The sequence below is a fragment of the Cladophialophora carrionii genome, assembly GCF_000365165.1.
Source record: "Cladophialophora carrionii CBS 160.54 unplaced genomic scaffold supercont1.1, whole genome shotgun sequence".
Taxonomy (NCBI): Eukaryota; Fungi; Ascomycota; class Eurotiomycetes; order Chaetothyriales; family Herpotrichiellaceae; genus Cladophialophora; species Cladophialophora carrionii.
In genome coordinates this window covers 4,269,261-4,293,291 of record NW_008481816.1, presented here as the reverse complement: position 1 = coordinate 4,293,291, position 24,031 = coordinate 4,269,261, and the positions used below count along the sequence as shown (strand labels likewise).

At 53.4% G+C, this 24,031-nt stretch overlaps 11 protein-coding genes across 11 annotated transcripts; 5 read left to right on the top strand and 6 right to left on the bottom strand.

Moving 5' to 3' along the window:
• Nucleotides 1-690: 690 nt before the first annotated feature.
• On the top strand, nt 691-2,005 carry G647_01530 (uncharacterized protein; the record flags this gene model as incomplete). The annotated part of the gene is made up of 2 exons (XM_008724929.1): nt 691-1,517; nt 1,582-2,005. The coding sequence occupies 2 exons, from the start codon at nt 691-693 to the stop codon at nt 2,003-2,005; spliced, it is 1,251 nt and encodes a 416-aa protein (XP_008723151.1).
• A 2,050-nt stretch (nt 2,006-4,055) lies between these two features.
• On the bottom strand, nt 4,056-5,477 carry G647_01529 (uncharacterized protein; the record flags this gene model as incomplete). Its single annotated transcript, XM_008724928.1, has 2 exons — nt 4,056-4,340; nt 4,416-5,477. 2 exons carry the CDS (start codon nt 5,475-5,477, stop codon nt 4,056-4,058), a joined length of 1,347 nt encoding a protein of 448 aa, XP_008723150.1.
• Nucleotides 5,478-6,367: 890 nt separating this feature from the next.
• Nucleotides 6,368-7,112, bottom strand: G647_01528 (uncharacterized protein; the record flags this gene model as incomplete). Its single annotated transcript, XM_008724927.1, has 2 exons — nt 6,368-6,689; nt 6,742-7,112. 2 exons carry the CDS (start codon nt 7,110-7,112, stop codon nt 6,368-6,370), a joined length of 693 nt encoding a protein of 230 aa, XP_008723149.1.
• Nucleotides 7,113-7,644: 532 nt separating this feature from the next.
• On the top strand, nt 7,645-8,567 carry G647_01527 (uncharacterized protein; the record flags this gene model as incomplete). The annotated part of the gene is made up of 2 exons (XM_008724926.1): nt 7,645-8,480; nt 8,537-8,567. 2 exons carry the CDS (start codon nt 7,645-7,647, stop codon nt 8,565-8,567), a joined length of 867 nt encoding a protein of 288 aa, XP_008723148.1.
• A 54-nt stretch (nt 8,568-8,621) lies between these two features.
• G647_01526 (uncharacterized protein) lies at nt 8,622-9,704 on the bottom strand (the record flags this gene model as incomplete). Its single annotated transcript, XM_008724925.1, has 1 exon — nt 8,622-9,704. The coding sequence occupies one exon, from the start codon at nt 9,702-9,704 to the stop codon at nt 8,622-8,624; it is 1,083 nt and encodes a 360-aa protein (XP_008723147.1).
• A 1,588-nt stretch (nt 9,705-11,292) lies between these two features.
• On the bottom strand, nt 11,293-11,760 carry G647_01525 (uncharacterized protein; the record flags this gene model as incomplete). Its single annotated transcript, XM_008724924.1, has 1 exon — nt 11,293-11,760. The coding sequence occupies one exon, from the start codon at nt 11,758-11,760 to the stop codon at nt 11,293-11,295; it is 468 nt and encodes a 155-aa protein (XP_008723146.1).
• Nucleotides 11,761-12,234: 474 nt separating this feature from the next.
• On the top strand, nt 12,235-12,944 carry G647_01524 (uncharacterized protein; the record flags this gene model as incomplete). The annotated part of the gene is made up of 2 exons (XM_008724923.1): nt 12,235-12,374; nt 12,428-12,944. The coding sequence occupies 2 exons, from the start codon at nt 12,235-12,237 to the stop codon at nt 12,942-12,944; spliced, it is 657 nt and encodes a 218-aa protein (XP_008723145.1).
• Nucleotides 12,945-13,055: 111 nt separating this feature from the next.
• G647_01523 (uncharacterized protein) lies at nt 13,056-13,406 on the bottom strand (the record flags this gene model as incomplete). Its single annotated transcript, XM_008724922.1, has 1 exon — nt 13,056-13,406. The coding sequence occupies one exon, from the start codon at nt 13,404-13,406 to the stop codon at nt 13,056-13,058; it is 351 nt and encodes a 116-aa protein (XP_008723144.1).
• Nucleotides 13,407-14,127: 721 nt separating this feature from the next.
• On the bottom strand, nt 14,128-15,081 carry G647_01522 (ATP phosphoribosyltransferase; the record flags this gene model as incomplete). The annotated part of the gene is made up of 1 exon (XM_008724921.1): nt 14,128-15,081. The coding sequence occupies one exon, from the start codon at nt 15,079-15,081 to the stop codon at nt 14,128-14,130; it is 954 nt and encodes a 317-aa protein (XP_008723143.1).
• A 525-nt stretch (nt 15,082-15,606) lies between these two features.
• On the top strand, nt 15,607-15,973 carry G647_01521 (40S ribosomal protein S28; the record flags this gene model as incomplete). The annotated part of the gene is made up of 3 exons (XM_008724920.1): nt 15,607-15,670; nt 15,757-15,840; nt 15,912-15,973. 3 exons carry the CDS (start codon nt 15,607-15,609, stop codon nt 15,971-15,973), a joined length of 210 nt encoding a protein of 69 aa, XP_008723142.1.
• Nucleotides 15,974-16,999: 1,026 nt separating this feature from the next.
• G647_01520 (uncharacterized protein) lies at nt 17,000-22,627 on the top strand (the record flags this gene model as incomplete). The annotated part of the gene is made up of 2 exons (XM_008724919.1): nt 17,000-22,002; nt 22,054-22,627. 2 exons carry the CDS (start codon nt 17,000-17,002, stop codon nt 22,625-22,627), a joined length of 5,577 nt encoding a protein of 1,858 aa, XP_008723141.1.
• Between the last annotated feature and the right edge of the window lie 1,404 nt (nt 22,628-24,031).

Sequence of the window (24,031 nt, the reverse complement as noted above, 5' to 3'; positions counted from 1 at the left end):
ATAAGGGTTTCATGGCTCAACCCCCTCTGATTGTCTCGGGTCAATCCGAGACGAGGTTGGACGTTGGATGGCCTGTCAGTCGAAGACAGGCTAGTCTATGGTTTGAGATACCGAATTTGGACAGCGGACCGCTCATGTGCTATCAATGCTTTCCTTGATCCTTTGGAATGTGACAGGATACGGCCACTCAGCATCCTCGCGTTTCCGCTTGGTTATCGCAGCGACGGTGCGCCACACGGGCTTCCTGTTGACCTCACACCATGAAATCAGCAGGCCATCGCAGCACTCAATGACTCGCCGAGACGGAGCGGGACTTAGTCAGAGGAATGTCCGCAGCGTCGACATACTCGGCCCAAAGCACCCATCGCTTGTCCATGACGAGGTCTAGACTAGGCGACACTGCCGGGTTGAGAGGCCCCTTTTTGCCTAAGCCGTCCATGTTGGTCGAAGGACAGGCCTCCCCCATGGAGCAGTACGAGCCGTGATCAATGTGCGAGGTACCCAATGCACCAAGGGACCGCCTTCCCACGTGCGATGTCACCGACCACGATAAGGTGGGAAAGATAAAGGGGCAGGCTACCAAAGACCTGGTTCTTACCCAGTGCTTCACCCTCACGGTCATATTGCTCTTGAAGACTGTGTGTGATATACCGTACACAACATCCCAGAAATCTTTGTTTCTTTACGACGATGTTACCATTCTTAGGATACCTTGGCCTCGGCGGCTCGTCCACAAGCAACAAGAATGAGTTGGCTTCGTCCGTCAGGGCGCTACCGGCCTCATGGTATACCTCGGACGAGATGTATGAGCTCGAAAGACGAGCAATATTCTCCCGGAAATGGATGATGGTCACACACCAGCTCAGACTCAAGCAGCCCGGCGACTACCTACGGTACGACGTAGCAGGCTTCCAGTTTGTGCTGTGCAAAGATCGCGAAGGTAAAATCAACGGATTCCACAACGTCTGCCGACACCGCGCTTTCCCCGTGGTGACGCAGAATTCCGGACAGGCCAAGATCTTCTCCTGCCTCTACCACGGCTGGTCGTATGGGCTCAACGGCAAGCTCGCGAAAGCACCAGGCTACCAGGACCTCCCTGATTTCGACAAGACCAAGAACAGTCTCTTCCCCATACACGTCCATATCGACGGCAACGGCTTCATCTGGGTGAACCTCGATGCCAAATCGGAGCCCGAAATCCCCTGGTCCGACGAATTCCAAGGCATTGAAGACCTGCCCCGCTACGACGGTGTCAACTGGGACGACTTCGAGTACGACCACACCTGGGAAATGGAAGGAGCCTACAACTGGAAGATCGCAGCCGACAACTACAACGAATGCTACCACTGCAAGACAGTCCATCCAGACATCCCCGCCATCGCCGACCTGACCTCCTACTCTGTTGACACCGAAGCCGGCACCATCTTACACAACCCAGCGACAAAGCCGGAACAAGCGGCCGCCGGCCTGACTGTAGCACCAACATATTTCTTCCCCAACAACTCCATGACCATCACGTAAGTATCCCAAATCTCCTCTTTCTGATCTACACAAAAGCATCAACTAACATGAGCTCCGCAGACCACACTTTTTCTACACTCAGCGCTTTGTGCCCATCTCCCCCAGTAAAACTTTGATGCAGTACGAAGTGTACCGCAACACCAAGTCGGCCATCGAAGACTTCAAGAACATCGACGCCATCTACAAGCGTGTCATGAAAGAGGACAAGTACCTCTGCGACCTGACCCAACGGAACCTACGCGCCGGCGTGTTCGTGAACGGCGAGATGCACCCCAAGATGGAGAAAGGCCCGTTATATTTCCAACAGCGGTGTCGCGAGATCGTGCAGGAGCATTGGAAGAAGGAGACCGCGGAGAAGAGGGAGATCTGGCCCGCGAGGCAGCGCCTCCCAGGTGATGGCAGTGCCATGGTCACGGGGAAGGACCTGGACTTTTGTTCCGGCCTGGCGTGTGACTCGGGCAATAAGGCGCAATTGGCTTGGTGAGATGGGTTTACGCGCTGTTTGGCAGATGAATGCCCGTGCCGTGTTCTTAGACTGTCTTTCACCACGAGGCATTGCATGCGGGGGAGTTTCTTGTTGTGCATCAGGAGCTTTGCAATCTGATGATCTGCTTTGGTCACATTCTTTGGATGACTTGGGACATGACAAGATAGGATAGGATAGGATAGGAACAGTACGATAGGTGTATCGCGGAGACGAATTGAGTTTCAGAGACGAATGAATACTCAGTGTTGTCCAGGTTCTTCAATCGGTTTCTTCTAATTGACTCTTCGCGTTCTCTTTCCCCACTTTGCTTTACTTTACTTTACTTTCCTCGACTCTATATATTCCACCCTCATTATCTCTGACTTGATCCCCCACCGTGGCAAACCCGACCACATGATCAAAGAAGAAAAAATCAGAGACATAACATACAGACAGAAGTGACGTGTATGCGATGAAATCCCAGACCAACGCCCAGAAGCGACACCACCACGACGGACGCATAAGGCTGCGCGAGGCTGAATCTCACAGGGGAAGGAAGGCAGAAGCGCAGCGGTGTCGACACGCTGAACTCAGTGGATCGACAGTCCACAAACCCTTACCCCGTGAAAGAGCATGAAACCTGAGTGTGATGCACCATGTTCATTTTCAAGATGACTCAACCGTACTGACGTGCTTTGATGGGCCCTCCATCGTCGTCGTCGGCGTTGCCCATCACATCATTTCGGCGGCTCGTCTCATCTCGTCGAGCCATATCGAGACGCGGCCGTATCCACAAATACTCCGTACATATGCATTAATACCGCGCCAACGCGGCGAATGCGAGCCGAGCACTCGGGCGTAGCGTGGCATCAACGTAAGTACTACAGTAGGCGAGTGGAGTCAGTCAGTGGACCCCGAGATGAAAAGAAGCGGTCGCCTGGACCGACCACTGTTACATGTAATCCGTTCAGACGGAGTACACATACTATGGTGTACCCATAAAGTCGTACAATGAAACACTACCCGGATCTAATGCAAGTTGCAAGCGGCGGCACTGCCTTTCGCACACCACATGGAACTTACTAACCCGTTTATAATGCATCCACATGTGAACAAAAGCATGACTATAGTGGCCGAGTGCAGCGGCGACGGACCGCATCGCATGTTTCAATAGACGATTCCAAGGATAGACCGTAGTACATACGGAGTACACGTATACATACCTATATACTGCATGAAGTCGTGCGAGTATACATCCACCGCGCCCCCCCTTTCACATCTCGCGGTTCTGGTCTCTGCGTCAGTGCTATTGAATGCGTTGTCTGCGTTAAATGTACATATACACATTCATAAGACCTAGAGAAGCAGGATGAGGCTAAAGCCATGTACGAGCTCGCCGAGTAGAGAACGGGGGTTCCAGGCCTTCGATGATCCCACCTGGCCCCCAGGAGTCAGTCAGGAGCTAGGCCCCAACACTTTATCCTGAGAAATCTAATACATACGGCGTTGACGGATTTGCTGCTAGGTGCTTCACATTGTTCGCCGACATTGAAAGGAACAAGGCAACAGAGGACGGATGGGACGTTCAGTGCCACAGCTAGGATGGAACCCGTCGAGCGTGATACGACGCAACTGCACGTTTCTTCTCAGAAACCGGGGACATTCAACATCCACTCACAATCACAGTCACTGGAAATCAACACGTTCTCGTCATCGCTTTCATGGCATTACCCTGTCTGAACTAGGGCGCAGATGGCCTCTTCATATATCAGCTGAGGTAGGAAACGAATGCAAAGCTCTCATGCACACCCTGGAAGCTCGTCTTCGTGGGTCATCTAGCTCATTGCACGTCGAAAGTACCATGCACAAGCACCTCCAAGTACTCGCCAACGTGACCCGGACGCAAAAATGAGCAATTGTCACAAAAATTTGGTCTAATAGGTATTGTGTTCTGGTCATGACCCGCAAGTTCGCCACATAACACAACAGAAGCGGCTGGTCTCGGAATCCTCCTCGTCTTCACCAATCCGACCATGAAGACAGTAGCTCTGCTCGGATGCTAATGGCTTCAAGAAGTAGGTGTGGCAGATGATGCGACACCCTGCGAGGACGATCCGCCACGAATGTACATGCCCTCTCCAGCACCGGCAGAAGGAGGTGATGAAACAGCGGGGCCACCTTGTTGCTGTTGTTCGATAATTTGTTGTTGTGCAAGTAGCTCTCGGGCATAGAACTCGACAAGCATGGTACCGTAAGCCTCGAGTTCCTCTACCGGCACGGAAAGCCTGAAGTCATTCAGCAGGAGGAATTGGAGCTCGAGGTTATTGAGCTCGGCTAGTGGCAGACCTCCAACCTGCAAGTCATGTGCGTCAGCATTGAAAGGCAGAAAGGTAAGATCTTGTCTAAGATTTATTCTGATGGGACGTACCTTGGCATACCTCGAATTGGTGTAAAAGACATCCGAGAAGAACTTGCTGGCGCACGTAACCCCGGCAATTACAAGGCGGTGTATGTTGTAGCTGTCAACGACGAAAAACTGAGACAAGTCTTGTGCGCTGCCTGGCTGAGGAGAAGTGGGGTTTTGTTGCGACTGAGGCCGTGACTCTGCTGGAGAGGCCGGGCTGGTAATGTCATGATGCTCCTGGGGACTGTCCACATGCATCGGTACGGGAGACCGGGGAGTGGGCGTAGACGACTCCGGGGCGGTGGCAGGTGAGTCAGTGGATCGCCTCTGCCCATCCCCTAGCAGGCCCCGGTTGACCATCTCCGTCATGCGGTCGAAGTAGACCAGCAAGCTCAGGAAAACTTCATACGTGGTGGGACAGTACTTATGAATTCTACTCAGATAGCTCAGGATCGTTATTCCCGGAACGTTCTTGCCGTGGAAAGCCAGCACACAAGACGCGTGCGGATTGAGGTGGCTCTGTTCCTCTGTGAGCGGAATGGGGCGGTGATGCTCGTGTTGTCGGTCGTTAGTGGTGGTTATCTTTGTGAGAAGGCCTGCCACCATCTCGATGATGTCGGTAACTGGCATGGCACTGATTTCATATTGTCTTCCCGCATCGGAGAAGGCGCTAGCTGATCTCCCACCCAGTCGAGGCCGGGTCAGGTATTCCTCACTGGCGAGGCTTCGGATGTGTGACAAGTCTCTTAACTTGATGCGGCTCGGAGAGCTCGCTTCTGACGCGCCCAGTGATCTGGTGGAACGATATGTAGGTTGAAGGCGCGGCGATGGCGGTGAATCTGCAACAACAGCTCGAGAATCGGCAGTCAAGGGAAAGCCTGACTGATCAAATCCACGGGAGTGTTGGTTTGTATTTTGAGGGTAGTATCGCTGGGAGGAGGGACGAGCACTACCGGCTTCATCGTGGTGGGGGTTCGACGTGGAAGTCGCCCGGTCTTCGGACGGCTCCTGGGCTTGAGGGATATGTGAAGACGACGTGGTATATCCTCTGGAGGGGTCGTCCCGATGAGGATTGCTGTCGACCATCATGCGGTGATAGGGATGCTGACCGAGTCCCGGCGCCACTTGGCTGATCACCAACGAGCCCATCTCAACCTTTTGCGTAGAATGTCTGTGCACGGGACTGTTAGCCTCTGTCTAGGTAGAGTTCTCAAAGATAATAGGTCATTGGATGCATGGATGCGGCAGCCTCAGCCTGGCGCGACAAAGTGTACAGCCTGATCTTCAACAGCCCCTCTGAGAGCTGAAGTCGCGCAACGAACAGGAACAGGCGGGGTTTGCAGGCGTCAACGGCAGGCTAGGACGGGCAAAAGCGTGTCAAATTCGCCCTTGCAGACGACTACCTGTTACTTGAGGGCCGATGTGGTACCGCTGCAGCCGATGAGTGGGCTTTAAGGGAAGTTGTGCATTGTGCAGTTGGTGGAGAGCAAGCATGTGCTGCGCAGGTGCAAGCCGGTAACGAAGCGGTGGGCGATGGAAACATGCGATTACTTACCAAAGACATGCCGCAGGTCGTTTGTGAAGGAAGAGATGATAGCTGCTGTCGAGCGTGTGTATTGTCCCGTCTCCAACGGCAGACCCGATCAATGCGAGTGGCGGGAGATAATGGAAGGGTGGACAGATTGTAACAAGAAAGCATGGGAAGACGGGCATTATTTCGGGATGAATTGGGTTGGGCTTTGAAGACGTGAGGCGCAGTTGCCAAACACTCCCCGAGATGCTGCCCTGCTTGCAAGACGTCATTTTGCATGACAGGCCACTGTTCGGTGGCTGTTAGGCGACTCTCTGGCGGCCGACAGCAGGTCACCCAATAATGCTCTACGCCAAACCACATCTCGCTGTTGACATGCTGATGTCTAACGTGATTAACCGTGTGCGCCGATGCATCCCTGACGCCCGCCCACTGCCACTCGCCCTCAGTCTCTTCCAGGTCCCTTGTAGCCTTGGTCTGGGAGGTACAGATGTCGCTGCGCACCTTTCGCGGTTAACACAACCATCCGAATCACGCCTCCTGAACTGCCGTCCCACTTGATCGCCTCTCTCAGTGCCTCCTTGACAAAACTGATGCCTTCTTCTTCCGTCATTTCCTCTTTCCAATGTGCGTCGCAGAAACCGTAGATGTATGTTGAACCTGAGCCTCCGATTGCGTATGGTCCCTTGTGCAGTGAGCCACCCAGAGGTATCGAGTAGACTTGTCCGCCATTCCGCTTGTCCCATCCAGCAATGATCATGCCAGCACTATTAGGAGTAAGCACAAATCCCAGACTACCGGCAACAAGGATTGGCTCACCTTAGCTGGTCTTTGTTGTCATAGCACAACTCCTGAAATAGGGCAGCAGCAGTCTGAGTGGTCGGAGCCTCGTTGTTCATGATGCCGTACATCCCCAGGTGATACTGCACAATATCGGCTACAGCTTGAGTGTCGGCTGCTGATCCCGACCTACAGCACCAGATCGTATCGTGTACTTGGGTGAGCTTGTCCGTCACTCGATTGGCGATGTAGGCCCCTGTAGTTGTCCGACTATCGGCACCCAGAATAACTCCGTCTTTGAAGTTGATTGCCATGATTGATGTTCCCAGGTTGACTTCACCAGACTTCAAATGGTTCATGTCGATGTGGATGCCATCCTCTCCAAGCATGCCCCTTCCCGGGCCGATCATTTTGGCAGCGGACCGTGTGGTCAGTGATATCGAACGGTCTGCAGTCAATAGAAGCCGGTGATGAAGCTTGCGAGTCAGGTCAGGTCGGGTCGGAGTTTGAAGCAGTCGATGAGATGGCAGCGAAGGGAAAGTGAGAGTATGCTGAATTGTGCAGCGCAGTAAGGCACACCAGTAAACGCGTCCCCAATTTGGGTCGCAGGCGAGTGGAAGCTGCGCGGCAAGAAATCTCTCGTACCGCTTAGCTAACTTAATCCGCCTGCATTGGCACCTCCGGCGGCTCGGGCGCTTAAGTGCTCGCCTAAGCTGCCTTATTCTCAATTTCCCCACGTCATGGACCCCTAGCTCTCCTCGCACCTACCTCGTAACAAAACACGGTGGACTTCCTCGTTGTGATACGAATACATCGCTATTTGATCGTACTGTGCATTCTTAAGACAATACATCCTGTCACTTTGTGTAATGCATGCGCGCCCCTAGAACTGCTCCTGTTGTACTCTAACCGTGCAATCTGCGCCTCCAGTCGCCATCCATCATGTCATCCTATCTAACGTGGCTGCGGATTCCCGTCTTTGCTACCTCCGGGCTCGCAGCCCTAGGCAGCAGTCTACTCTATTTCAAGCAGAACGACATCATCTATCCCGCCAGTCTACCTGCGGGCTCTAGGACGAACGTTCCCATACCCGAACAGTTTCACCTCAAGAATGCAGAGTCTATAAAATTTCCCACCCCCGACGGCGAAACACTTCACGCCTACCTGCTGCGACCTCCCACCCCCTCTCTCAGAAAGAACATCACACTGTTGATGTTCCATGGCAACGCTGGAAACGTTGGCCACAGACTCCCTATCGGCAAGGTTTTGTCCGAGAGCCTAGGCTGCCATGTCTTCATGGTCGAGTATCGAGGGTACGGCTCGTCGACTGGTTCACCCAGTGAAGATGGATTGTCGATCGATGGACAAACGGCGCTGGACTATGTGCGAAACCATGAGGAGCTGAGGAAGACCCACATCGTGCTGTACGGTCAGAGTTTGGGTGGTGCCCTCGCCGTTAAACTCTTGCAGACGAACTACCAGGTTGGCGATATCGCAGCGGTCATCCTGGAAAACACCTTCTTATCGATCCGCAAGCTGATCCCCTCGGTTATGCCCCCAGCCAAGTATCTCGCATATCTTTGTCACCAGCGGTGGGATTCGGAGCAGAGCATCTCTAAAGTCGGAGACAAAGACATCCCGGTCCTCTTCCTCTCGGGCCTCCGCGACGAGATTGTGCCGCCATCGATGATGAAGGACCTATTCAATCAATGTCCTACCCGCAAAGTGTGGAAGGACTTCCCGAATGGTGACCACAACTCCACCGTGGCTGAACCGGGGTATTTTGAAGCAATATGGGAATTCCTTGTTCATGAAGTGCTCGGAGCCCGACAAGAGAAGCAAGATCTCGAGAAGACGGATGTTGACGTCGAGCGAAACGACTTACGAAGTGAGCCGGTTGGCCAACTCAACGAAATCATTCACGAGACTCTTTCAGCTTCATCGACCAGTTCTTCCAGGTCGAAGCCCTGATCCCCCTTGCTGAATTTCTCCAAAAGTCCCTGCCGCTTTTCGCGCCCGATACCTCCACCATGACCTTCATAGTCATAGAACTTTTGCAGGCACATCAGCAGCCACCGGCCTTCTTCAACGCTTACACCGCGCCCTTTGACGACCGACCCGTTCAGCAGGACTAGGCCGTGCGAGTCGGCAAGGTCAAGATGGTGGGTAATGGTCGTATGTGGCTGTGCGTATGTCCCATGCAGCTTGAACGCCGCCAGATGCGTGAATAGCACAGTGCTCGTGTGTGTATTGGCAGTCTTCGCGTCTGGGTTCGACCGTTGGCCCGCTGGGGGATGGAAGCCCCATTGCAAGAAATGGATGTCCGACGCAGATCTTACCGCGCCGCTTTCAAAACCTTGGTCTGATTGTTTCACATCGCCGCTCCCATCCTCAGCCACAGGTCTCGGTAAGGGTAGAACGAACTGCGGGTGACGCCGTGCAGTGCGGTGAATACGGTTATATGTCTCGAGAGGAATGACAGCACAAAGAGACAAGGGGTCACTGGCGTGGCGAAGCCGCCAAATGTATTCTACCTCTTTGTTTGGTAGAGAGGAGACCTTTTCGAGGTCAAGGTACGAGGAAAGAGGTCTTATGCCTGGCGCGCCGGACGACTGCGTCGTGGGAGCATTTCCAGCTTGTGATGAAGATGTAGACTGCGGTGTAGGCGGCGGCGGTGGAGGCTGCTGGAAGGGCGAGTGGTTCGTCGCCGAGGTTTGACTTGCTGGGGTCGGTAAAGGTACAGGATTCGCCGCGCGCTTGTAACTCTCGACCTTGTCCTTGTACGCTTCCTTTAGAGATGAGATTGAATCGTGTCCCTCCAATTTCGCCTTTTGTTCCAACTTCTCCCTATACCTGTCAAGTATCTGCTCTTTTTTGTTCTGAGTCGCAACGAAGCGGACGTCATGCACGCGGGCAAATCGTCTCTGCGTGCGGAGAACCGAGTTGTGGTGTGAGAAGAGACCGATCGAACGGCGGAGAGCGCAGGATGGGCCTGAGGACATTGTGAAAGTTGCCCAAGGCAGGCTGAATACAGAGAAGCTCTAGCGACGCGAAAGAGGGGGGACAAGCCGGGCAAAAAAGAGGAATCGTGATGGAGAGGCAATTGTTCGACTCTCAAAGCTCTTTTCGACCCCGAGTGAAAGATGAATGAATGAATGAATGCATGGATTTGACGGCGGAGCAGCTGGACGACTCCGATTGGGTAGCAGTTAAAGCATTATTACTCCTAGTACTCCGTACTCTGTACTTGTGAACATCCACGCAATGCGCGTTAACTACCGTGTGAGGCTCTTCCGGCCATCTCCGGCTTTCTACGAAGTGCTGTGTAGTTAAGAAGCAATCAAGGACATTCAAGAGCACTACTGTGTATACGTAAAGGCCAGACACGGGTTTTCACCCTCTTCTCAGCTATTGTCGCGCGGGCTAGCTTCTCTCGTCGATGCCCATATAGCAGAGCTCTGACGGGGAAGACTCTCGGGGACCACATGCGGGTAATACAACGTACCCTCACTACGAGTACTGTATGTACAAAGACCGGCGATCGCGGATGGACATTGGATACAGGTTCTGCTCCGAAGACATTTGACCGGAGGTTTTGTACCCTGTCCGTAAAGTCATTGTTACACAACGCTGTGCATAGGCAGGGTTGGCCGGATCGTCTAAATATGCTGTCGATGCGAGCTTTAATACCTAGTTCAAGGAGGTCCCGCGTTGCGATGTCACCTTCTCGGCATCTCATGCCGTCATGTCCTTTGATCGACTATGTCTTGTTCGGCCCTGGAGTGCTTGAGCCTCGCGCATTCGAGAAATAGAGCTGCCTGCCATTGAAGACTCGAGGGTCATGAGTAAGAAACGTCCTCTAGTACGATCAGAGTCTTGAGTTAGCAAGGCTCGCCTGGCACGGTAAATGACTGATATTGTCGAGTTTGGGTCGAGTATTGAGGTAAGAGTAAAGGTGGTTGGGATTGCTGTTCTAAGTACCTATCTTGATCACGCTTGGGCGACGCTGAGTGACCTCGACACACATGTATGGAGTGTTGAGCCACGACTAGGAACAGAAACCACGGATACAATGCAGATGAGATGAAGGAGTATGCAAGAAGCCTGAACAGCACGCAGGCGGCTCGGAAATTCGCGTTAACCTGAAAGAAACCTAATCTATTAACTCTGGTGAGTGCAGTTCATCCCATTGATCTATACCAACCCATCCCAACCTAAGCCACCCATGCAGATGCTTCGCTAGACGCAGAATCTCCCAATCGAATCCAATCCAGTAACTTGGAACAGCAGCACCGATGCCTGTGCCGAGGTACAATAGAGAGCAAGGAGACAAGCAGACGTCAATTACAGGTCCCTCCGAGCGAGGTATTCGCTTTGAGAGCTGCTGGGTATCACCAGGCTCGAGTTCCGATTTGGCTGTGAGTTTCGCGCTTTTCGGTATCTCCCAAACGTAGTGTTGTGGTTTGGGATGAGAGTAGCTGACATTCGCAACTGCTTCAACGCCAGACGGTCCAGCCATAGTCTGTGATATCCTTCGACAATCATCTAGGCGGCCGGAACTTGTTATAACATTATATTTCCATTTTGGACTCATCTTCTGTAAGTATCGGATGCGTCGCGGTAATGTCCCGCCGGTAGGTGTGTGTGCTGACTGCTCGGTGGCCGTTGACTCTGCTTCGCAACCTCGGCCGTAGGTGAGAAAAACAGTGACGGGACGCTCGAAAACGATCTTGGTAGTTTACTCAAATCTGTCATGTCGTGCGATGATTGTATTGCAGGGTTCTTCTTCATGTCGGCAAGCGGCGTGTATGCGACTCCGATGGACGCGCTATTGTTGGCATCGCGGCGGAAAGATCGATTTATGGACCAAGACAGGAGAATCCTCCATGCGATGATGAGGACGAGAAAGAACCCAAGGGCGGCACCGACGACTATAAAAACGAAGTTTTCTGGTAGTTTGGAGGTGGCCAGGTAAGGTGCGCCGGCTTTGGGAGGAACAGTCGGAGGGGGATAATTGTAGCCGCCAGGGAGGGTAGGAAGCGCGCTGTTGGTGGGCATGTTGTGTGTTGTATGTTCGGTGGGTGGATGTATCTATGCTGTTAAACGATTGTATAAGTGACCAAATGTGATGATATGATGGTGAGCCAGGGATGAAAGGAGACAAGGTGAAGAGGTGTCGAGTGGCAGAATGATGAGCAGCCTTCAGAGGTTGCTTTCCAAGGGTCAGTCGCGGCCCATGTCCGTGGTCCCTGCCTGCGTTATTTTGGGGCTCTGGCATGCGCCTAAGCACCCAGGGCTAGGCGAAAATGTGGCTGGATTGTGGCTGAGATTCTCTGCGGGGTCATTGGGGTCCAAGGGCAACTGGCCTGTCCTTCCGGAAGATCTCAGGCACTCTCGCTTAGCCCCGGCCTTAATTTTTAGGGCTTGACGTTATGCCCATGGAATCAACCAATTTTCTCCTAAGTGTCGATTTGAGCAACAACAAACCAACTCCTCTCTGTGAAAAGTGTCTGCCTGCCGCAACCCGTCAGGATGGGTACCCATAAGAAGACGCGCAAATTTCAGGTCAAGAAAATCATCGGCCAGCGAGACGCTCGGCTCAAGAAAAATCAAGAGACTGGGAAGACTACCGACTCAAAGCAGAGAAAGGATGACGATGTAATACGGGAAGCGTGGGTGATGGTCATGAGCGCTCGCATGCGGGCATCCGCTGACGAGATAGCAGGCCTCAGGTGTCGTCCGCATTATTCTTCCAGTACAACACCGCGCTGGTGCCTCCGTACAACGTCCTGGTCGACACCAATTTCATCTCCCACACTGTGCAGAAAAAACTCGAGCTATTATCAACCATGATGGATTGCCTCTACGCGAAATGCATCCCGATAATTACAGACTGTGTTATGGCCGAACTTGAGAAACTGGGACAGAAATACAGGATAGCTTTGCGAATCGCAAGAGATGAACGATGGGAACGACTCAAGTGTGGCCACAAGGGAACATACGCCGACGACTGCATCGTCGATAGAGTCATGAGACATAAGATCTACATCGTGGCTACGAACGATAGAGATCTGAAAAGACGGATCCGCAAAGTACCCGGTGTGCCCATCATGAGCGTGGCTCGTGGTAAATATGTCATTGAAAGACTTCCAGGTATGTGCAGTACATGTCACAAGATTGATTTCCTTCCTGTCGAGGGGTCATATGCAGCGACATTGCTTGATTTCCAGAGCCGTGGCTGACCATTTTGCGCTCAGATGCACCTGAGAAGTGAAAGCGTCGACCATTGCAATATTCGACAAACACCTGAAGAGGGGCTTTCAACGGGTCTGGACAAACTCAGACCACTGCCGTCACTGTGAGAGCGACGTGCCTCCTCTCCAAATCTTCCAAATCGACTCTACCGTCCAAGCAAACAGAGCCAGAGCCACCGCAAACACCAAAACCATCACAGCAACGACCTTGCTTCTCAGCTGGAAAGCATCGTCCATTTCCCTTTTGGCCAGCTTCTTCTGGTGAGAGTGATAGTAGCCATCTTTGCTGCCGGACTTGCCGAAGACCGTCCCGTAGGTTTGGCGGTCGATGAGAACCAGCGATATCAAAAATGATACGAACAGAACTGGGGCCACGATGAGCCGGCTAAGAAGAGGCTCGGGTATGGGAGCTCCATCAGCGAAAGCCGAAGGACCCTTCTTGGTCGACATGCTGATAGCAGAGCACAAAGGTTCTCTGGTTCGAGAGCTTGTGATGTTCCAACGACGAAAAGTGCCTTGTGCCTGAGCTAGCGATCTGCCCAGGTCTTTCTTGACGAAATGGCGGCTTTAAAAGATCTCAAATGAGACGGAGCAATGTCGTGCAGTGGGCGACGATAGACAGCATCGAGGAGGGAAGCGGAGTCGTTGGCTTAGTCAACTAGATGCGTGATATGTGATGTCAGAGGGATCTTGTGCGATCCGCTCGTTCTTCAGCGAAGTACACAATCGAGCGTGCTCTTGCCGCCGACTCAATGAAATGGATGAGGGGGTTATATACCATGATAGCCTATCCGCGCAGATATGAGGGTTCTCAAGCCGCTCAGGCATCCAAGTTGCAGAATGTCCTTTGTCTTGGAGCGGATGTGGGCGGAGTAGGCTCTGGACTTCGTTCTACCAGTTGGTTTGCGTAGATCCTGGATCCAAGCCTCCTTCCAAGAACCTCAAATCAGAAGAGCCTATGTGATACGCGTATTCTAAGCTGTTTCCAGTCAGCTCTCCCCCCAAATCTATGCATCAGCACTGTAGTTTGAGACGACGCAGCCCGACGTATCTCCCAAGATGTATGCCTGATTAGGCAGACAGCTTTGCCGCTACAGCCTTCTCCGCTCCGCGCTCATATCTGGCGCTCTGACCTTCCATCAAAGCGACAACCTCGTGCTCATACTCATACTCACCCCGTCCTCGAATTCGCAATATCCAGTACCAAGATATCCGTCGCCCCCACTCCCGTCAACTCATCCATAACTGTCGCGATCTTACTCTTCTCCACCATCGAACTGACTGCCACCCAGTCTGGCTCCTCCAGCGCCGTTACCGTGGGCGCCCTCTTGCCAGGAGTAATCTTCGATGCGTCCCCTAGTTTCGCTCTCGGCACGTTATATTGGCACAGGATGTACTTCTGCGCGGTGATTACGCCACGTATCCGGGCGGCGATCTTGTTGACGAGCTGTTCGTTGCTGACTGACTTGGATTTTATGAGCACGGCGGTGGAAGCGACGACCGTATCGATGGCTTGAAGGCCCGCGGCGCGCATTGTCTCGCCGGACTCGACGAGGTCAACGATCCCGTCGGCCACACCCAATGCACATGCAGCTTCAACGCTGCCCCCCACGAATTTGATCTTCGTTTTTAACTTGGGGATCGGCGAGGCTGTGCCGTTGACGCTCTCCTTCCGCGATCCCCTGCCTTCTAGTCGCGCGAAGTAATCTTCTGCGAGACCTGTGAAGCTGGTGACGATGTTCTTACCAACTAGATCCTTGACATCTTGAATCGGCCCCTTCTCCGGGACCTGCACCTGTAGCTTGCATGCGCCGAAGCCTAGATCCATAATCTCCTCGACGCCAGATTCTTCGCCGAGCACTAGATGCGCGTCGTGCTCAGCGACTTGGTCGCGGCCTGTGATCCCCAGGTCGACGCGGCCTTCGCCTACGAAGGTTGGGATGTCTGCCGCCGGAAGGAAGATGAGTGCCAGGGGAAGATTTTTCACCAGTGCTATGTCGAGGCGGTTTTCGCGCCGGAATTGTATATCGGAGCCCGCGAGGAGGTCGAGCGTCGCAGATTGGAGGCGTCCCTTTTTGGGAACCGCAAAGAGCAGTCGGTCGGAGAGATGGTTGACCAAGTCCATCTTGAGAGTTCAATACTTTGTACAAGCTGAATTCGACAGCTATGCTCGCCTCCTGCGTAGATATCTCCGGACTGATTTCTTTCGAATGATTCTGCGTCCCCAATGGTAGCACGTTTTGGCGCGGGACACAGCCAACACTGAAATGAAAGGTGATGGACGCGGCAGGTCCGAGAACTTGACTCCGAGAAATTGAGAATCAAAGCGAATGCAATTCTAGTCCTGAAAAGTTCTGTGCACGTGTGGCCGGATCTCTATTCGAGAGGTACAGGAACCTGTCCACCTACCTATAGCATCTCAGATCAATCTCGAGCGCCCACTTCGATTGAGTCAGTGGTTGTCGGAAAAATTTCCTCCGGAGTTTATCCGATTGAAAATCTTGGCAAGTTTGTGCCCACAACCGCAATTGCGACCCTGTGCTCGACTACATCTCCGCAACATCCAGCACGACAATCGATCAAGCCAGCGCGCATCTACCAGTCCATTGTTCTCGCCTTCTTCCCGAAACACCCTTTCCAACCAGCCAAGATGGATGCGGCAGGCAAAGTACCCGTTAAGCTCGTCAAAGTCACCAGAGTGCTCGGCCGAACAGGTATGGAAAATGCGCCTTCAAACCTACAAAATTAGGAGAGCACTGGACTTCTTGGGCAACGCGCTGACCACATGCGATATTTGTAGGTTCACGAGGTGGTGTGACGCAAGTCCGAGTCGAATTCATGGACGACACGAGCCGAAGCATTATCCGGAACGTCAAGGGACCAGGTATGAACGAGCAGAAACATAAGCACCGGGAGTTCGCAGGGAGATTACTGACAGGTTGTGCTCTGACACAGTGAAAGTCGATGATATCCTATGCTTGCTCGAGTCCGAGAGAGAAGCAAGAAGACTGAGATAATCGTTTGGCCTGATGGCATGTTGGAGATGCAGATTTTTGAGGCGGACATGATGGTCAAGACTTGTACAATGATCCCAAGGGAAATGCTGCACAGTTTTGCCAGAGTGGAACTTGCAGAGGAATGAGCCACCTACGAGACGACCTGCCATGGCCACCGGCTCAGCTGAGGAAGTCGTGGGCCAGTGAGTATTTTCACGTGGGAGGAATGCCCACCGACAAGGCGTAAGAAGATCAACGCGTTTATCAACAAGAATTCTGCGAAGATCGCTCGATCGTTTGCCCCCTCTCCTCGAAAGAACTTGACCGACGTATGCAGGGACGCTGTGGTTTGGAGGCTGGTATTGATTCCAATTGCGTGAGACTGGCCTGGGAACAGTGTGTGACACGCCCAATACCACTTGCATAACTGCACGGCTCCTCTTCGCGTGCAGACCTGGGCCAACACCTTGTGCCGTAGTGGGAAAATCGGACATGTCGAGGACATCGGCCAGCCCCCTCTCCAACGCAGCTTTCTGTGTGTCGTTTCTCCCCCGGCCATTGCCCACCTTTCCGCAATATTAGATTGCCTAGTTGAAGACAAGCTGAAGGTGCTATGCCATATCACGCAGAACCATTGGTAGCCCCAGCCTTGCATATGCCTCGCAAAAGCTCCAAGCCAATCAGACTCGGTCTTGGCACTGTTGCCGCTCTGAATCAGCCTTGCCAGGTTCCCGAAGGCTTCACTCGAAGACGTGGCAAAGGTGATCGACGTTCTTAGAATCATAGAACAGTTCGGTCTCAGACTCGCTGACGACGAATTTGTCGCCTTATTTTCGAAATAGATGTTTCTTTAAATTCTGCTGCGGCGTTTGCTTTCAGGTGGCTGCTCAATCACTTTCTGCTACGCTCATTTGTTGGCTTTCTCACACAATTCCCAGTACACTGGAAGTCCGGGACCGCCGTGTTTACGAGAGACCTCTTTATCCAGAGCTGCTCCTACGAAACTGGCGGCAATGGAATAAGGAGATCGATACATTGGAACCGACCATGGCAACCCAACAACCCCCTCCCGACTCCGAGCGGGAATACGGTCTCATCTCCAAACTCGAATTACGCATTGCCTCCGCCTCGACAGACGAGAAACTGGAGGAGATCCTACACAGATTCTTACCGGCGCTCCTTCTCAAGCTTGCCTCTCCGACAGAGAGGAACCGCAACCTCACAATCAAGGTCTGCCAGTATATCAGCCAACGCCTCAAGATCAACACGAGTATTAAACTACCCGTGGCTGCACTCGTCAAAACATTCCGCGAGAATGAGAATGCTTTTGTTCGACGATTCTGCCTCATCTTCATTGAGCAAGGTTTTCCAAGATTGGAGACAGGCCAAGCCATCGAGACACTACCCGGCGTTTTGCAATTCGCAATCCCAAAGGTCGCAAGCTACGACGCTACCGATCGGAAGATGTGGGCCATTGCATTCGACTTCCTCCTCGAAGTGCTCCGAAAATGGAAAATTCCTCAGCGAGGGAGCAAGGAAGATCTGGCCCTGACGGAGTCCTTTTGTCTTTCAACTACGCAGACAGATCTTCTCGTTTCTCGGTTATGCGATTTCCTACTCTATGATCACAAAGACACAACAACAACGCAAGCCCTCGACGGCGATTTCCAACCCATCATGGAAAAGAACCCTAAACGCCGGTCAGAAATCATCCTTCCCATTGCCACCTTCCTATTCACAGCTCTCTTCAGCGACGCTCAACGCCTCGTTCCTGCCGTGATAATGTCTGTCGACGCCAACGCCTCGGCTTCAAATACATCGGACGTGATGTTCAAACAATGCACTTTTGATCTCGAATCAGAGGACACAGTCGATGCGCTCTTTGCACTGTATCAAAGTGCGAAGCCAAAACTCCGAACGAAAATTCTGGCACTGTTGTCCAAAAGTCAAGCCTCAACCAGTCGGACGGACCAAATCATGAAGATGGTGCAAGCGCAGCTTATGAACGTGGGTAATGGGGGCCTTGAGGCCTCGAAGTTGCGAGCTGCATTGTTCTCGTATCTTGCATGGACGGTGAGAGTTGGTGGGCATCATCTTGCCGGTGACATCAACATCCGCATCCAAGACTTGCTGAAAGAATACATTGAGATGCAGGGCTGGCCGATCATGAGTAGCGAGCAGTCCTCACCCGCAGAGATCGAATTGCGATCAAAGGCATATGAGAGTGTCGGATCATTGGCCGCGTTGAAGACCGAACCAACTAGTGACGCCCGGACGCTGGACTTGATTACATGGCTGTTCACGAGTCTTCGTTGCGACACGACACGCGATATCAGATCGAGTATCGAAGAATCAATCGGTCGGATTACGAATGCCCTCCCAGTATCATTCCGCGAGGACCCGTCTTTAACCACCCGTCTGAGGGACCTTCTCTTGTGGAATGTCCTCGCCAGACCCGGTCAAGAGGACCCCATATACTTCCATCCAACTGTCAACAGCACGACCTACCCAGCTGTGCGATTCGTCAATAGATGCTTCCCGTTTCATGACGTGGGTGCGCGTTTTATCGATGTACTAGCTCTTGCTTCGGCGGATGGCAGGAGGGAGATAGCCGAAGAAGCAGCACGAGGCCTGGATCCGTACTGGCATGCCTCTAACGTGCGACTCTCCTCGTCTCCAGACGGGAGAAAATTGGAACTCCCCGAGCTCGATGCTTTGGCGAAAAGATTCTTCGGCGGGAAAGGGAACGAGACGGACCACTACAATGACCCCGTCGTGTTAGCTACTGCGGTAGCATTCTGTCGGAATATCCTTGTCTGTGAAGCTTTACGTGAAACAAAACTGGCACCTGAAGACTCCGCGGATTGGAAACAAAGCATCGACGCAATGGTGAACAACGACAAAGATGCTCGACACCGGATCCGAGCCTATCTCCAAAGCCTGAACGCTCACGACGTGCTATTGCCGTTGATTCATGCAGCAATGCATGGTGTTTCGAAATTATCAGCGGACTGTTTGGACTTGTCTTTGGAGATACTTTCAATCGCCCCGAACGATCTCCTGGCTGGAGTCGATGTGGTCGGGCTAGATGCCGTTCAGCGCGTCTCAGCAAATGCGGGCTTGCAACTCCGTGCCGCTCGCATTTTTGGAATCCTTGCCTCGTTGAAAAACGATGCGGAAGCCCTTGCGAAAGCCGAGTTTGATCAGGTCGGGCGCTGGAAGACAGCTGTGGGCGAGGAGGCGGTCAATATCCAAGGCCATCTGCTGCGGGTTTGCTTTTGCTTCACCAGAAAAGCACTCAGAGTTCCTGAACAGACCTCAAAAGACCTAGGCTCCGACTTCCTCCGAACGGTCCTCGATATAATCAAGATGTCCTCTGATCGAGCGCTCAAAGATACCGCCTATAGGTGTCTCCGTCAACTGGCGCTGTGCACGTCCAGTGTCTTCGCATCAGAAGATGAAGGATTGGCAGACCAGCTCATCTCCGACGGAAAGAAAGACAGCGAAACCGCCATCTCGGCTGCCGGACCGGTGCTTGGGATATTGCATGCGAAGAACTCCGACAGTGCGCTCTATAAATCATTCTTGGATCGACTGTTAGGCCTTTACGAGGTTAAGCGAGCAGAGTTCCACTTTGCATTGGGCGAGACCCTCGCGGTGGCATGCGCCGGATTCAGATCCTCGTCCACCGTTACGGAACTTGATGTTGACGTGGATGGCTCCAGATTCAAGGTGAATGATGCCCTCTTGGCAAGCATCCTAGACAGGGTCATCGAGGACTGTAAAACCACAAAACCGTCACTGAAGAAGGCCGCCGCCATCTGGCTTTTGTGTTTGATCCAATACTGCGGCGAATTGCCGGTAGTCCGAGCAAGGCTACGTGACTGCCAGGCCGCATTTGCCAGGCTCCTCAACGATCGTGATGAAATCGTTCAAGAGACGGGCTCGCGGGGTCTGAGCCTTGTATATGAGCAAGGTGACAAGCAGCTTCGGGACGACTTGGTTCGGGACCTGGTGCAGAGCTTCACCGGCAGCAAAGCCAAAATGTCCGGGACGGTGAGCGAGGATACCCAGCTCTTCGAGGCCGGTGCTCTGCCCACGGAGAACGGCCAGTCCGTCACGACTTACAAGGACATCGTCAGCCTAGCCACGGAGATGGGAGATCCCAGCCTCGTTTATCGCTTCATGAATCTGGCTTCCAACAACGCCATCTGGAACAGCCGCGCCGCGTTTGGAAGGTTCGGACTTGGGAGCGTGCTGGCTGATTCCACATACCTGACCGAGAACAAAAAGTTCTACCCTAAGCTGTACCGATACAGGTTTGACCCCAACCCTAACGTCCAGCGATCCATGAACGAAATCTGGCGGGCATTGGTCAAAGACCCAACCACGGTGATCAATGAAAACTTTGATCTCATCATGGACGATCTGCTGCAGAGCGTCGTCTCTGGCAAAGACTGGCGAGCCCGCGAAGCCAGCTGCGCCGCGATTTCCGATCTGGTACAAGGGCGAGAAGTGGAAAAGTTCGAGAAGTACCTCGACGACGTCTGGAAAGTGGCCTTCAAAGTCATGGATGATGTCAAGGAAACCGTCCGAACAGCGGCCATGAAGCTGTGCAGGACTCTCACGAGCATGCTGATACGCAACTTGGAGGTCGGCGAGGGGAACACGAAACGTTCGGCGACGATGCTGAATCACGCCATGCCGTTTCTGCTGCAACAAATGGACAGTGGTGGAGCCAAGGAAGTGCAACAGTATGCCATTGTCACGTTGCTGGAGGTGATCAAGAAGGCACCTCCCAAATCGCTTGGGCCTTATGCACCGACAATCCTGGAGACGCTCGTTTTGTCGCTGAGCTCTCTCGAGCATGAAGGCATCAACTACCTGCACCTGAACGCAGACAAATATGGCCTGACAGCTGAGAAGCTGGACAAGATGAGAGTCTCGAGTATCAATGCATCTCCAGTCACGGAAGCGATCGAGGACTGTTTGGAGAGTATTACTATGAAGGTCGAATCCGACGAAGACCCCGACGCTATGCAAGGGGTTGAGCCGACCTCCGGATCGAAAGGGAGCGGAACACCCATGGAAGACGCAATGCAACGACTCGCAGGCGCCTACCGTGCCGCAATCGGGCTACCGTCCAAGGTCGGTCTGAGCAGGGTAATGACAACACTGGTTGTCCGTCACCCAACAGCCTTCAGGCCGTACGCAGACAAGTTCGCTCAACTGACCAGAAAGCACCTACTCGATCGCAATGCCACCATCAGCGTTGCATTTAGTACCTCTTTGGGATACCTGATGCGCCTGACTTCGGAGAAGGAAATTCAAGCGACCAGCAAATATGCACAGAAATTGTACTTCGATTCACAAGAGTTGAGCCATCGTGCGGTCGCAGGCGAGATCATCCAGGCGATCTCCAAGGCTGCCAACGATGTCTTCATGAACTCAGCCTCAGTGTTTCTTCCTTTCGCTTTCATCGGGCGGCGCGACACGGACGAAGAAGTGCGAGATCGGTTCGACGTCCCATGGAAGGAGAACATTGGAGGCTCTCGGTCCATCAACCTCTACCTGACGGAGATTGTGGGCTTGATCTCGACGCACATAGGATCTCCTCTTTGGCCAGTCAGACATGCATGTTGTTTCGCAGTCGCCGAGCTTATCTCCTCCATGGAGGTACAGGAAAAGTATTCTGACACAGAAGCCGCCCTCATCTGGCCCCTAATTCAATCGGCATTGGATGGAAAGACGTGGGATGGCAAAGAAGAAATCATCAAGGTGTATCCGAAGTTTGTACAGCAAGCTCACTCGCTCTGGGCCGACAGCAAAACGAGCCAGCAAATGCGGAAGATCGCAATTCGTGAAGCGAAGCGTACTAATGTCATGTACCGACCCGACGCCATTGGAGCACTTGGCGATTTCGCCGTTGCGCGAAAGGATCTAGACCTGACAACGGAAATGATGCCCCATCTTGATGAGCTGATGGTCGAGCTGATGGACCAGGATGCGATGGAAGTTGACGAAGCTAGTAGTGGATCACGAAAGAACCGGTAAGACAGCTCCACTCTGCGTATACCTTACCCCTGACAGAATGGATATAGTGAGCAGCCCGTTGTCGACGCCACGGTCAGCGCGATTGTTTCGTGCATGTTCAAAATCTTGTCAACCCATCCCACTGCATCCGCGGAGGTTCTGGACCTGTCCACTCGAATCGTCAAACACGCACAGGGTGCGCGATCAAATGCGGTCGATGTCGCCCTCTACGAGAGCGCAAAATTTTTCGTTGCGAACGGGCCAACGACGAAAGGAGTTGACGTCGGAGCTGATCGTTCGAGGGACCAAAACACCGCAGGAGCCTCAGATGGTGTGGATGGTGCACTAGCCACAGCACCACCTTTTCGCACAGGTGAAACTTCGGAGGTGGGCGGCCGGCGGGAATTTGAGCCATTTCAGCCACTGGTCATGGCGGTGTTCGCCTGGCCGAAGGAGCCTTGGCGACAGCCGGAACGGACTCGCAAATCACGTGTGGATCTTGCCCTGGCCCTTGTTCAGCGAGGCATGCAAGAACCAGCAACCCTAGCGGCGATCCTCGACCCCTGGCTCGTGGAAGAGCGGTCGAGACCTTTACGTGAAGACATCCAGCGAGCTTGTCAGGCTTGTAAGCGGGATCTGTAACTGAGACCGCCGCGCTTCAAGGGACGCCCAATTGGGCACCCAGTGCTGGGGACGCGGGTCTCAAATCCGGACCGTGGTGCATGGCAATATTCCTCGGCCCCATGAGCAGCCTGTTAGAATGTGTAGATCGCCATTCACCCGGTGTGGAGGGTAATAGGGCTGCGGACCAGGGTTGCACGGGCCATTGCTTCTGCGACGGCTGTCCACTCCTGCCTGGAGAAGCGGCCACGGATGAACGAAACCGTTGGGAGCGCCTTTGCTTTCCCGGTTTCAGCTGCCGACAGATACGAGGATATGATAGCGTGAGACGATTGTACGTATCGAAAAAGTTGGGGACAACCATAATGCCGGAATCTGTGTTTAGACTTTGCTGTGATCACAAGTCCACCACCCCGGGCAAGAATCCCTGTGCCATGTGGCAATGGGGCCATACGGCTGTTTTGATGTCCACCTCGGCATCTGCACGCCTGCGGGCCAGGAGCCCACTGCCCTTAGTTCTTGGGATGTGCGGGCTCCTGCTTGTGTCTTAGCGGGCTTCTCCACAGCCCAAATCTCGAACTCGAAAGGCCGGGGTGTTCAGCTGGGCTGTCGTTAGGGCCGCGCTACTTGGCTGGGTGCTTGGTACCTCGTATCGTGTAGTGAGATGGCGCCAGACTGAACGATAGACGAGGTGGTGGAGAGAGGCAGGAGAGTGATTACCAGAGCAGGCAATTCTGCCGCTGAGGTACCCGTATGACTGAGGTATGAGTGTGGTAGGAGGGTCACTATCGTCGTGTTCGAGTCGAGTCGAGCAGACCGAGAAGTGCGTGAATTGAATTGTCGAGGCTTTCCTCGTGGACCCCGGCAGGACCAGCTCCACCGGTCGCAGCCGAAAGAGGGGCATGTTCCGGAAAAACAGAAGATCCGGAGCTGGCCATCGACTGTCATGGTGGGCCAGGCAGCGCACCGCCCGAGAAAGTCAAAGCGGTCAACGACCTAATCCGACGCTTGACGAGTCTAACGCAGCATGTTGGTCATGAAAAGATAGAGGAGGCATGCAGGACCGCAGAAGCCTCAGGACAAAGGGAGCTGGGCAACTGCTTGTTCTCCGGTCGGCCATTGAACGGGCCAATCGCTGCATCTCTCGGCGTTACTGATTTTCCGTTCCGGGGGTGCGCACCCTCTTTCGCCTGCCTCCCCTGCTTTCGAGAGGAGCCTCTGCCCTTCGTCCCCCATGTCGCCGCGCATACCCTTTCCTCTGTCGGTCAACCCGTGTTTTACTTCCCATGGTCCCCTCCCCTAGCGGTAGCCGCAAACACAAGATTGCATGGCTCCCTGGCTTGCATGCGTGCTGCAAAGTCCAAGATTTCTTCCACCCCCCCTAGCCGCGGATGGATCTTCCCCTTGATGCCGGAAGCTCCCCTT